Raw genomic sequence first — 14727 nt, forward strand, 5'->3', positions numbered from 1 at the left:
GGAGGTGGGACGTTGGCATGGAAGGTGCAGTTGCAGGGTTAGCCCTCAGCTCACAAAGACATTCACATTTAGGTGCCTTCATATGGTCACATTTAGGTGCTTGTATATCAGCTTGGGGTTTAAACTCTCGTCCTTGCCAGTGGGGATACAGTCAGCAGATATCTAGCTGGATGGATGATGGAGCCAAAACAGCAACTCCTTTCTCCTTCCAATAAATGAGCATTTTTTTTAGCTACTACAATCTATCATTTATGCATTTTTCTTGCATTTTCCCTCTTTTGCAGGCTACATACTGAGTTGTGACTGAAAGCCACTCTACAGCACAGACGATGTGAGGCGTCTGCTTTCTCAGACAGCCAATAGGGTAAAGCTTTCCTTCCATAAGAGAGTGCAAGGTGCAGACGGTTATACAAAGGAGGTGAGCTTCACCCATCGTCACAACTACCTAAGCCAAGACTCAAACATCTCACACTTCATAAAATTAACGTCAGATGGTTGTAAAGCTATAAAAGACCAATGACAAAAAAAAATATGTTGCAGGGAACAAGAGGGAATATGAACTGAATTTGTGTCATGAAGTCTGAGATTCATCTGACTGATCTGAACTTATTGTGTATATATATATATTTATATACATGTATATATACATATTTATACATATATATATATATCTTATTTTCAAGTGTGATAGTGATGACATTTGCGAAGCCAGATGGGTTAATAAATCTTTTACCTGTGTCAATCTAACATGAAAACTCCTATCTTGTGGATAGTCTTCCTGGTCATTACATATGTGCTTCTTCCCATGAAATTAAACCTTCTGTGCAGTACATTGCCCAAAGCACCCAAAACAGAGTTCCTGCAACAACATTCTTACTAAATTTAGAGCCAAACAAACAAACAAAAACTTTTGCCAAAAGATGGCAATGTTCCACCAACACATCAAGGTCAGAAACCTGGTGTGTCTGACCATGACTTTTCCCCCCATTTCTCACATTCCTACATAATTTGAAAGAAGGTCACAGTAAAGATAGAAGATAAACAACCAACTCATGCTCAATAGAAAATAAAATAGCATTTGTTTCACTATACTGCAAGACTGTTCTTGGAGAGTTTTTCTTCCACCTCAACCAAAGCTGCCAAGACCAAAGCACAGATTGGACAAAAAAAATGTTTTATTGATCCTGCTTGTATTTAATATAGGGAAGAATCTGGCACCTAGATCTTTTGAGTCAAGACAACATTCACATTTCAAAAGCACTCTCAGATGTAGAGGTACTATCTTGTTTTTCACACATGGGCCACTTTGAAGAAGTATAATCTAAAATTAATATACCAACCTTATCGCTTTAGTGATACCTTTTTTTTTTTTTTTTTTTCTTGTACAGGCAATTCTTCATGCAAAGAGGTCACCCCCTCTGCCTTAAAAAGTCCAGCAGTCTGGCTAATTGAGAAGTACAACAGTCAGGATCCTTTGGATCAGATTATTACCAAGATCACACCCTCTGTCCCTAAGCAAAACCATATGGAGAAATGAGTACCAGAGAGAGAAAAGAAATACCAGTTTATTTTGCAGGACAAGCAGGACCCACTAAAATTGCCTGGGTTCCTCTTTGGAACCCAGGGAGATTCCCTCCCTGTTTTTGGAGGATGAGAAAATTTAGCTTGTTGGACAGAAGTTGCATTGTACCATTTAGCATAAGGGCCAGAGAACAAGACTTGTCCCATGTTTTGGTAGTGCAGAGAGCCACAAAGATGAAGTCTCCTGTCTTATCCAGTAGTGGCTTGGAGCAGCGCTGGAGGAGTTGCAGGTTTCAGGAGCGAGTGACCTGTTCTGTGTTCCTCCCCTACTCCTTGGATATATCATTATATATATTACTAATCTAAATCATATATAAGCACTGGCAATTTATATATATGTGCATACACACACAGATATATGTATATATACACATAGATACAGAGGATGAACTGTTGTCAGTTTTCCTGCCTTCTACTCAGCTTCACTCACAACAATCTAGCATAATTTGCATATTCTGCATTATCTATTTTCCTAATCACTGGTAAAGGAGGAACTGAAACTGAAATATTCAAATAAAATACAAAGGCCAATGGCTTTATAATATATATATATACATATATATATGCTGTGGTGCAGATAGCTCTCACTGTGATACTTAAAAACACGTTAGTCCCATGTTTCCCATCCACTTTGCTCGGTTCACTCCTAATGACCTGCTTTCCTCTGAAAGACACTCAGAAATCCAGGGATGGAATAATATCTTAAAGAAATGCTCAGCTTGGAGCCTCCCCAGCTTTGCTTACTAAGGTTGCAGCCTTTCCCGTGAGACCTTGTATAATCACATCAGTTGCTTTGATGGCTAAATAGACGCCTCTGACCCATCCTTCTTTCCCTCCCCCAGCACCCCCCACGTACAAATAACACCCTGAAGGAAAAGCACTGCCAGAGTGGTGAGGGCTTGCAGAAAGGGGAAGTGTTGATAAAGGCAGTGAGAAGGTTTTACCAGCACTTTCTTGGGAGATAACTGGGCTGAGATATGTTTCACAGAAAGAAGTGATTCCTCGAACCTTCACTTAGAGAGGATAGAAAAGAATGTAAGTCCTGTGGTTTACTGCATTTTGTCTTAGAAAAGAGGTGGTTTGTGCTAGGGTCTTATATTGAATTCATTGACCTTTTATTTGCCTAAAAACATTAAGAAACTTGAGCAATTTTTTTTTTTTTTTTTTTTTGGCATGTGAGTGGTATGTAAAAGAAATTGAAAGTGGGAATAAGTGAGTGTTTATTACTTGCAGTACAATATGTGCGCACAGGAGTTTTCCCTATGCTTGTGACCTGTTATTTTGTTGAAAAGTGTTAACTAGGGTCAAAAATAACATAGGGAAGAGAGAATAGACATATACACCCCTTTTAATTCCGCACATAAGGATGGCAGATATACTTTTCATATTCAAAGTTCAGATTCTTATAATTTTTTTTTCAAAACGGAGACAGAAAAAAATCAATAACCTTAACTTTTAAAACAGTACTTTCTTTTACATATGTTTATGCTACTTGGTAATCTTGTTCTGTTACAGGCTAATATTTATTTTTTGAGACTTAATAAAAATGGATGTAGTTTAACATGTTTTTTGATAACTGAAAGCTTAATCAAATTTCCTTTTATTTTTGGGGTGTTTTGGATTGTATTTGGTGAATGCCTTTATCAAGACAAACTGTGGGGCAGATAGTAAGTGAATATTGTTGGGGAAGTAAAGAATGAAACTGAGTGGGAGAGTACATACTGGGCTGTTTGCTGGGAAAGTGGCAGTAGAAGAGAAGACAACCTTCTGAAACTTGCAGAAATGTCAGAAACCGGTCTCTTTGCTTCTATGAAGCAGAAGAGATTAAAAGTTTCAAGTCTGCATTTGAAGTAGCTGCAATATATTTTATCTGCTGGGAGTGGCATACATGAATTCATCTTACCACAGATGCAACAGCAACTTAAATGACTTAAAGTGGAATAAAATCTGTATTTTATACAAAGATGTTTTATTAGGATGATAAGGTTGATAAACTGGAGATAACTGGTATAGAGACCTAACAGAACCAGTACTGGTACTTCTCCCTCACCATGGTTTTTGAATTTTGATAATTCTTTAGTACTACATTTTGATTTTCTTTGTGATTATTTGACTTAACCTGAGACTATTTTCCATATGAATTGAGAAAATTTCTTTGAAATCATGATTTCTTTCTGTGGAATGAAAAGTGCAAATGGTGAAGTTAATAATGAAAAGTGGGGAACTGCTTATTAAATGGCAAATAGGATGCTCAGAACTGACTTCTGATTAAATACATTTCAATTTATTTAGAAAAGTGTTTCTAGGTAGAAAACTCTGACAGACAAAAGACTATGTAATTTGAAAATTTCATAGAACGTGTGGAATCACCAAACTTGTGGCAATCAAAACTAAAATTTAGATTATATACTTGGGAAATTGTCTTGCAAACCTAAATGTTAAATATTTTCTTACCATGTTTTATTAACATTTATTTATTTCATGGAATACATTACTTATGCTATGATCTTGGGAAAGTTTCTCCTATTTTGTATTCAAAGCTTTGTCCTCCAAACAAATATACAGCTGCTAAGAGATCTTTCTATATCAAAATTTACATGATGAAACCAATCTTCAGAACTACAAAATGGCAAATTCATGATACTTTTAGTGCATTTAGTACTTTTTGTTAATGGTACCAATCCAAAATCTTATCTGTGTATTTCATTGATTTTCTGTGTCTTGTTGTGATAACATCATATTAATACAAGCTAGAAGTTTATAGAATTATTAATTACATTAACTAAATCTGAAACCTTGCTTGCATTAGGCAAAAACAAACAAACAAACAAACCCTGACACATTGACAGTATGGCCTTTAGGGCCCTAAATCTGGTAAAACACTGTTTGACATCATTTATGATTTCAAATGCTCTGTATAGTTTGGTGAAATGATAGACAGCTACAGATAATGTGGCTATTTCTTAAATTCAAAGAAGTAATACCTGGGAAATATACTTGATGACCTTCAAGATCATCTGGTCCAACCATCCCCCTACCACCAATGACACCACTAAACCATGTTCCTAAGCACCACGTCCAACCTCTCCTTGAACACCCCCAGGGACGGTGACGCTACCACCTGCCTGGGCAACCCGTGCCAATGCCTGACTGCTCTTTCTGAGAAGAAATGTCTCCTCATTTCCAACCTGAACCTCCCCTGGTGCAACTTGAGACCATTCCCTCTAGTCTTATCATTAGTTACCTGTGAGAAGAGGCTGACCCCCAGCTCCTCACAAATGGCCCATGTACATTTTCCAGTTACTTACCAGTATTTTGAGGGTAATTTTGTGCACCCTTGTTCTGTGGTCTCTCTGCTGAAGCCACACAGAGTGATGTATACACTGGAAAGAATCCAGTGGGGGGCCACCAAGATGATCAAGGGCTTGGAGCACCTCTGCTATGAGAAGAGGCTGAGAGCTGGCACTGTTCGGCCTGGGGAGCAGGAGGCTTGGGGGGGCCTTATCCACATCTGTAAGCACCTGAAGGGAGGGTGTAATGAGGATGGAGCCAGGCTCCTTTCAGTGGTGCCCAGTGCCAGGACAGGAGGCAGTGGGCCCAGCCTGGAGCCCAGGAGGTTCCTCTGGCCCCCAGTCAGCCCACAGGTGGTGGAGCCCTGACCCAGGCTGCCCAGAGGCTGTGAGGTCTCCTCCTTGGAGAGCTCCAAAAGCCTCCTGGCCATTGGCCTGGGCTCTGCTGGGGCAGGGGTTGGGCCTAATCAGGTCTAGTTCATCCTAACTCCTACAACAGTGGAGAAGTCTATGGTTTTTGAAGGCATTTCAACTCTTTTCTCTCAAGCTTCCTGTGGCTGCCAGTTTCTCAGCTTCTTCAGTGCTTGCAACTGGCTATTTGACAATTTGTCAATTGACAGCTCAAGCACTTACAAAAAGTGATCCCTGCACAGATTTAAATTATTTATGATAGCAAAGTAGCTGAAAATTAGTCCGACCTTAATATGCAAAAGAAAATGTGGCTTAACGCTTCAATTGCTAGGAAGGCTGGTCCTGTAAGTAGTCATTAAGGAAACAATGTAATGTAAGACAATCCTGGAATTTTTATGTGTTCACAGTCTGCTGGTGACTAATGATGTTTGCCCAGTCCTACCAATGACTGTATAATTACTAATCTTTGGAAGTTTAGCATTTGCCCATGAGTTAAAGCAGCAAGAAGAGCAGGCCTAACAGATGCAAAAGTTGAATTAACCTCATGTCACACAAGACACCTCAGGTAGTCAACCGTCACTCTTAGATGTGACTCATTTCATCCTGAAATAAACGTGAAAATTAGGTGTCTCAGCAGGCAATCAGAGAGCTAGTGGACATGTAGCAGTCTAGCTCTGAGATATTTTCAGTGAGGTGGGACAAATTTCACCCAAAGGGGCAATCTGGGTGGACGCTAACAGCCTTTATCAGGTCTTTATAAATTGTTCTGTGGATCTCCACACTGGTTGCTACCTTCATTCCCCAGTGCTGGGAACTGTTAAGTGTACATTCCAGATTGAAAGAGTGGGATTTATCTCACACTAATTTTATAGGCAACAAAAAGAATCAGGAGAATTTTTCAGTGTTGTTCATCTGATTTAAACTATATGTTTACTTATGATGAGCTGATCTGTGTCCTCAGCTTTCATGGTGACAGTGAGAGTATAGGATGGCTAGATCAGCTGCTGCCATACACTTCTCCATACTGGGAGACCCAGCAGGCTGGAGCTCTCAGCCAGGTTGTCTACAGAAGGGAAAAAATACTGGGGTTGAACCTGTCATATTTAGAGGATGGTGCCTCAGTTTAGTTCAGGTAAGGTGTTATAATGTAAAGGTTGGAAATTAACAAGGAAATATGTTGTCTGTTATCTTCCTTGGCAACCTCAAAGGAACTACATGGATGGTGTTATTCAGACACATGCTTCTTGTAGGCTGTTATAAATAGGTAGACTAAATGGGTTGAAGTAGATATAGTATTTGTTTTCCACATATAGAGATATAGATTTGGTTGGTTGGTTGGTTGGTTTTCTTTTACCTTTCAAATCCATGCAATATTTTATTTCTTTGTTCATTATTTTTATTACTATTGTGATGCATGGGGGAAGGCAAGAGACAAAGAGTATGAATTGAAAGAATAAGTGGTCTAAATGAATTAAGACAGGCAAGAATTGAAACAGGTTGCTCAAAGAGCTTGTGCAGTCTCTATCCTTGGAGATTTGCTTCAATAAAGCCCTGACCTCATGACTGACACATCTTTGAACAGTAGGTTAGACTGGAGACCTCCTGTGCTCCCTTCCAACCTGAATCATTATATGATAAAAAATTACGTGTTAATGTACAAAAGTTATTTTCATATATGTTTTAAAGATCATTAAACCAATGCCAGTTTGGTTTGATTAAATAATCTGCCTCATAACATATAATTTTTTGTCTTTTTTTTTTTTTTTTTTTTTTTGAGGAAAATGTGGAACAGTTCTACAGAAGCTTTGACCTGCTCTTAGTTAAATCTTTCCTTATTCAGTCCAAGAAAGATATGCCAATGTGTTTTCACACCTTTCCATAATAGCTCGTGAATTCAGGAAGTCTAATAATTGAGAAAAAATAATATTCATTATTCATTAACTGAGGATTGAATTGGGGTGATTGTAATTGCAAAAAAAAAGGAAAGAAAAAGTCTTTGACAATAACCTTGTATCCTAGGCTGTCAAAAAGAATATTCCTAAAGTGGAAAATGTGCTTGGTAGAAAGCAGTCTAACTTCAGAAAGCTACCTAGCTACACATTTTGATATTTGAAAAATATTTCATAGAAAATATTTTTGAAAGCTGAAAGAAAAAATCATCAATTATTTCTTTGGTTTCATTCTTGTTCTTCAGCTATTTTGATTTCATTCAGTATGCTCTGGTCTGACAAAGGTTAAGAAATCTTCATTTTAAAGACATATTAAACTTTACACTATTTTTTAGACGTTACAGGCCTTGAGAAAAAATGGTACTTGTTTCATGAGCAAAAATAGCTTTGCATTTCCACCTTTTACCTCTTTGGGTCAAATTGCTAAATCAAGCTTTGATCACAAAAACAAAACAAACAAACCCTCAGCCATACTTTGAATGCTATCCTCCATGAGACAAGGAGCAATAGAAAGGATCTGGGGTATATTTTTAAAGAAGCTTGAGTGAACCTGGAACACTTTTGGGGGGATCACTCAATGTTTAATATTGATTAGCTTTTATTCAGTAGGCTGAGTAGCTCATAATTGCCTGTGAACAAAAAGTGTAATTTAGCCTTCTCCACAGCTTGTGGCTGCTATCAGTGGAAATTTTACTGCTGATGTGTGAAACAGCAAGCAAAAGACTTCATTTCCTTTCCTTAATGGTTGTTCACCTGTGGAGCAATTTATAAAACCACCTGTATCAGGAAGGGGCTCCCTTACCTGATTTCCAGCTCTGGTCAAGACCCTACAGACTCTGCCTGTCCTCTTGCTTTCTCATAGCCCCTATCCTGGGCTTTAATCAGCAGCACCTTGGCTTCCTAGATTTTGTTGTAGTCCTAGGGGAGAACAGTGTGATAATCAGTTTCTTTTCAGGCATTTGAAAGATGATTTCATGGAAGAAAGGAGAGAAAATTGTAAATAAATTTGCAACAAACCCAGAATTTTAATGGTGAACTTTTGCAATCAGGTAGTCTTTTATGGAAGTGCTGCTTGGAGGGATGGGTATGTGTGGATGATTTGGCACAAGGCAGAATAAAGCAATTATTGTATTCCCTCAGTGTATTGCGCAGAAATTGTGTAATTTCATGCATCATTCAGAGCTCTCATAACTAATACCACAGCATCTAAATTACTCTGAGTATCAACAAAACAAACGCCACTTTGCCTAGTTCCAGTCTTGGAAATTTGGGAGTGAATCGTATAGTTCTCATTTTTGTTAAAATGTTACGCAGATTCCAGACATTCAGTTTGGTCTTGAAAATCTTCAAGTAATATATTCTTCCCTGAATGTCCTTTTTGACTTCCAGAAATGTTTCCACTCTGTGCTGGGAACAGTTTTTACTGTTCATATTTATCATTTTGTATGCTTATTTAAATGAGAGAGGTAGGCAGCCTGCAAGAATTAAGACATCTCACTAGTTAGTTTGTCACTGGCCTCCAGCTGTTTTCGTAGCACAGTTCAGCAGCATGAGGACAACTGAAATCCGTGGAGAACTGAAATTTTTTTCTGTGGAGGGAAAGTTACAGGGAGGCAGCACGCAAGTGGTAAAATTACTTATTATTGCTGTAACAAAGCCTCTTGATTCAGACCTGGTGTTTTCCGGGGACGGCCCATACAGTGAGTAGGAAGGAAGGGTACACGGGCAGGTCATTATCTAAACTTTCCAAGATGAGCTCTGACTGCTAGTTATGTAGTCAACTTTGAAGGCCATGTTGAAGTGATGGGGGCAGCTTCTGGATGGAAAGACCTGGCTGCTTCCAAATTGAAATTCTTTCATGTAGACTCAGCAATGATCCAGTGCTGGAACAGACAGGATCACTTCAGAGTCTGTGAGTAGGAATGCCTTTGCTCAGGTGCTCCATAACTGTGTACTGAATCAATAGTATTTTCCTAGAAGCCATAATCAAAGAAAAAACATCAAAGAAATATCCTTACAGAGCTTTTAGCACAAGGATGCAGACCTGGATCATCTTACTGTGTGTACCATTTTCAAATTTTTCACTGTCAATGTATGTGGACTTCATGGGCTTGCTACTTGAGGCTTTCTACAATGTCTTCCAGCTCTCAGTTGAACCCAAAGAGAATCAAACCAGCCCCATGTCTCATTTCTTCTCCCTCTCCTCTTCTTCTTCTCCCTCTCTCCTCTCCTCTTCCCACACAGCATCCATCACTGAACGGGTTTACAGAACAAAAGATCTTCCAGACAAAGCTAAGGGTATATTGCCATCTCCAATGATGTTTCACCCAGCAGGCCTTTCTTCTGACACTTGTACACTGCTTGTTCCTGTGCTGTTGTCCATGACTCCACCAGGATGGCTTACCCATCTGAATATTTACTTTGGCACAGTTATTTTCAACTTTGGTCTTTCTCAGAAGCAGCTTCCATGTATTTGATGGTGTTGCAGTTCAGTGAGTTTTACTATCCCAGTTCTGAGATTAAACCAGCACCTTAGGTTTGTCCAAATTATAGCTCAAGAGTATTTGTGCTAGCATGTATCTTAAATAAGGTGGTAAAATACCTACTTAAGCTTACAGGGCTCTGCCTACATTCTATAAGATACTTATAATTAAAAAAAAAAACAAATCAAAAGTAAAAATCTGAACAAACATCTCATTGAAAAATGTATTGATTCTCTATTTTTTTTATTTTAAGAAGGTGGCTCAGAAATTTATGTTTTTGGACATGCATGGGCAAAATGTTTGATTTTCATAACTTATCTCTTCCGGAGTTACCAATTTTGATTTCCCTTTCAGTTGTTTCTGTTTGGACAGAATCAGTGACAGAAAGCAAAAAATGAAAAATGGCTGAGTTCATACTCTCTGGTACAAACAACTTCCATAAGTTCACTTGCGAATCTTTGGCTGCTATTGAAAAGAGAATTGCTGCCAAGAAGGATTGTCAAAAAAATACCATAGACCAGAAACCTGAGGAGAAACCACGTCCTCAACTTGACTTAAAAGCTTTCCAGAAATTACCGGCTCTGTATGGAAATCCTCCTCCAGAGCTCATTGGGGAACCACTGGAAGATCTTGACCCATACTACAAAGATCGCAAGGTTAGAGCCAAGCAAAATGTTTAGATCTTAATTTGTTTTGTTACGTTGCTAAGAAGTGTTTATGTGAGCAATCTCTTAAACAGTCTTGGCTATATTTGTTTGGAAAAACTATGATCACTTTCTAGGTTGAAATAATGCAGAAAGCTAGCACAGCTGAATGACATGCTGTAATCTTCTAAAAGAAAAAAAAAAAAAGGCTTAATTTTGGATTATAGGAATTAAATGATATAAACTTCATTAGCATTCAAATCAGAATTGAAACATCAAACATAAAATGAATAAAGTAAGAAAATGATGTTTTGAGTCAGATCTACAAGAAATGATAATTATTTTGCAAATTTTCTTAATTTTTATAGTTTGAAACTGTCTTCCTCTGTCTCAATGGTTGTGCTCTGCTTACATTTACTATAAATGATCATCTAAGTGTAATTTTTTTTAAAGACATTTGCTGATGGATACATAAAACCTAATTATTCAAGCTGTATATTCTAGTCAGGAAGGATAGAAGAATATGATTTTTAATAACGAACAGAAAAACAGGATTTAATACACTGGAAATTAAGTTTGTTGCCTGAGTATTGCTTAATACCTTGAGTTAATTTCTACAGTCTTAGAGGTAGAAGATCACTATCAATATTAGCAAATAATGTAAAAACCTGCAAGTCTTCCTTCCACCTCTGTGTAATGAGATTCTATGAGAGGTCCAATAAGAGAATAGTCATAAGCAAAATTAGTTTCGTGCAAAACTCTTTACAAGGATCAAAGTTAAGAAGGGAAGTTCATGCTGACTTTTTTTTCCATTTTGATAGTTAATAGATATCAATTTATGATAAAAGGATTGCAAAATATTATGAAGAGTCTTCTCATTTAAGCAAGCAGACTAAAGTTAATATCAAAGTCATGTGCATCATTCATAGAACTAGATGTAATACAAAAATGTGTTTTCTACTCAACTTCCTGACACTTTTACTTCATGTTGCTTTATTTTCATTTTTAAGATTTTCATAGTGGTAAATAAACAGAAAACAATCTTCAGGTTTACTGCTACACGTGCCTTATGGATCCTCAGCCCTTTCCATCCAATCCGAAGAACCGCAATTAAAATTTTAATACATTCATATCCTTTTCTTGGCTTCATTCACTCTTTCTTATATTTATTTATTTATTTATTTTTATTACAAAGACCTGTGTAATCCTGTGTTGTTATACCTTACAGCACTGAATGAATATCTTTTACTTCACTCCAGACATCTTCTAATTATGGATTACCTCAGAAATTACTCCTGTTTGATGTTCTTGTGCTATTTAGTAATAAATAGTTTCATGAGTACTGAAGGCTTTGAAGCCTGATTTTCTAGCTATTTTGTGTTTTAAGAATGTTCTCTGATGTTGATTACATTATGTCTAATCAGTATCTTGTGTTGAAGCCTTTCTCAATGAGAAAATGAATAAGGTCTCTATCCTTTATCTCATATTCTGTTTATACATACCATGAGAATTAAATTTAACCCCCATGCCGAAGCAGATCACAATGAGATGGGCACACACATGAAAACTTAGACAACAATTATGTAAACTTTGTTTCATTTGGAAATCAGATTTTAAAAATATATCTTTGGTATATGACAATTAAATTTTTCAGGGATGCTGTTGTAGGGAAGTTTGTTGTCTTTGAAATAAAAGGTAATACAGATCCCAAGTCATACATTTAGGGGATGGAACTCTCTAGTATAGTTCTCCACTTTGGTACCTGGAAATGAGACCAGGGCAAAAAAAGCTGTCACTCATGGCTGAATCAGGCCCAGCACATTCTGCATTGTACCATGTTAGGTTTCCAGCCATCTTCTCAGCAGCACTGGGTTAACTGGGATGAGTCTGCAGTTGTCGCCGTAGCAGGGCACAGACATCCCTGGAGGAGTGATGTCTCTCTGAGGGTTTCCCTGGGCAGCAAGTTGGCTAATGCTGGCATTTCAACACTTGTGGTCCAGCTCATGGGTTTGTGACAATATTTGATGATGCCTGCAGTTAAAGGCAGGAGAATTTGTGGGAGTACAGAACAGATTGATGATGGGTAGATGTCTTTCCCATGGACATCTACCTCCTGGGTTGCCCAAAAGTGTGGTATGACACAAGACATGAGATTCAGCTCCATAAACAGGCACTTAAGCTCAAATATCAACATGTGAGCTAGATTCCCAAGTTTCCATTCATACCTTAGAGTCAGTGGGTCCCAAAGAGCACGTGGACAACCCCAAGAGTTGTCTAAACTTAAGCATCTAATATCCTTTGAGACACCCACAAAAATCATGGCAGACTTTGCACTGTCCCTTCAGAAGAGTACAGGTCTCCAGTTTAGTCAGTTTTGGGCTTCAAGGGTTTGATCTCTGGTGCTATTTAACTTGTGTGAAATATTCAGTTTATTTTTAAAAAATATACTTACTTTGGAGTTTTATGAGGACTACTTTATTATCATTTACACTGCAGCAGTGATCAAGACATTAAATTTGTTACCTACAAAACCTTGCTTTCAGCACTGAAAAGTTCCCTGTTTATTTGGAGATAAAACTCCACAAATGTCACAGGCCATGAAGAGGAGAAGAAGAAGTAGAAAGAGAACAGTGAAATATGTTTTATACATATGAACTCATACCAATCTTCCTTGTGAAAGGAAGACTGGAGCTTAGGTGATATCAGCCTAAACTCTCAACTCTATCCCAATTTTCCCTGAGACCTTGAACAAGTCAGACAGTCTCTGTTTAAAAATTCCTCTGCTGTAAAATTAAATTTAAAATGCATCATTTCTCTCAGTCTGTCTCAGTGGTTAGGGATCATTTTACCAAGTCTGCAATGCGTAGAGCAGCAGATCTCTAGCATGTACAGCAGTTAAGATTACATAAATAACAGCAGTGTATTGTAATCTACATGTATATGCAGATCTTACATGTGCTTTAAACTGCCCCCCCCTCAAAAAAAAAAAAAAAAAAAAAAAAAAAAAGAAACTATTAAGTTTATAACCAGTGGAATATGTATGTAAATATGTTTCTAAATCAATGTCATATTCTTTGCCTTCACTCCCATGACTTACATTATTCACTTGGTTTATAATGTGCACTATTATAACTAATTGTGTGTTCATGGCTCAGAATGAGTCTAAGAGTTCTGCATCTTCTTCATGGAACAAATATGTTGAGTAAGTATCTGTGGGTATGTATGCATTTTAACTCTGTACCTCTAATTAATTACTTAGCCTACCTTACAGCCTTCACACATGGTAGTTTATGAGTTTAATAACTTCATTATTTTTTTGCTTTGAGGGAGCATTTTTGCCTCTAAAATTCTGCCTGTCCTACCGCTCCAGTTCATTATCCCACTTCCTGAAGTTAGTAATTATTTGCTTGTTATCCAGGCACATTTCTTATTGTTGCCAGCACTGATAAAGAACATCAAGAGCTGCTGTATTTTAAAATTATATTTAACAATATTGAGATGTTGAGTATTTGCTCTAATAAAATATTCTGTTAGAAACTCCTGGCTTGTGGGACACTGTTAAAAAAGCTCTTATCTTCAGCACTGCCAACACTTGCAATATTACAGCACAACAAATTCATGCCTTTGGAGTCACACTTAACCTGGATAATTCTATTATTTTATTTTATTTTATTTATGTATTTATTTAAAGTTCTAAGTTTGGCATTAATATATTAGAATAAGAACTCTGACAGCTCTAACACATAATAGACAGGAAAAGATTCCAAAATACTTGGTTTAAAAACAATCATAAAATTGTTTCTGACTGTTTCATGATTCATTATACTGAAACAGTTGGGAGTGTCAAACCCTTATGCAAGCAGGAATGAGAATCTGCAAGATGTAAGGTATTTAGATACGTAACTCCATAAGACACTGGGATACTTCCCTACTTTTGAGAGCACTAAAGGTTAGATAAGAGTTATATCTGCTGTTGACATCAGAAGTACTGTCCAAATGCATTTTAATAATAATTTTAGAATACATCTTTCCAAATGAAGAGGGAAGCACTACATACATATAATTTCTTAGTGCATTTGCTGACTACCAAGTGAATGCCTTTTGAATTCTGTAGGGAGATCGCTATCTTGTTGAAATTATAAGTGCACTTAATAAGTTCAGAAGAGCTTTTACTGATAATTTTCCATTAATAAGAATAATTGCCATTTTTAATTGAAAATCCTGTACTCTTGTATTATTCAAGTGTTTTAAACATTCTGCACAAAATGGATGCAGTGTGCTCAAAGTAAATAATACACAGAATATCATATGTTTGCTTGCCCACCTGAAACCAGAGGAAGATATGAGTTTTAATGCTTATTTTAGCAAT

General features: G+C 37.3%; 1 protein-coding gene across 4 annotated transcripts in view; it reads left to right on the top strand.

The window, feature by feature from the left end:
* The first annotated feature begins 2438 nt into the window (after positions 1-2438).
* The window catches only part of LOC118161432 (sodium channel protein type 5 subunit alpha-like), a 41766-nt gene continuing 29477 nt past the window's right edge, over positions 2439-14727 (top strand). For 3 of the 4 annotated variants that reach the window (XM_035316782.1, XM_035316784.1, XM_035316785.1), the window contains exons 1-4: positions 2439-2616; positions 10069-10370; positions 11369-11487; positions 13456-13560. In XM_035316782.1, coding sequence (XP_035172673.1) covers positions 10116-10370; positions 11369-11487; positions 13456-13560 — 479 coding nt within the window. In that variant the 5' untranslated portion in view covers positions 2439-2616; positions 10069-10115. The remainder of the gene's footprint in view (positions 2617-10068; positions 10371-11368; positions 11488-13455; positions 13561-14727) is intronic. The other variant, XM_035316783.1, reaches the window with a different exon arrangement.

Source organism: Oxyura jamaicensis, chromosome 2 (genome assembly GCF_011077185.1).
Source record: "Oxyura jamaicensis isolate SHBP4307 breed ruddy duck chromosome 2, BPBGC_Ojam_1.0, whole genome shotgun sequence".
Taxonomy (NCBI): domain Eukaryota; kingdom Metazoa; phylum Chordata; class Aves; order Anseriformes; family Anatidae; genus Oxyura; species Oxyura jamaicensis.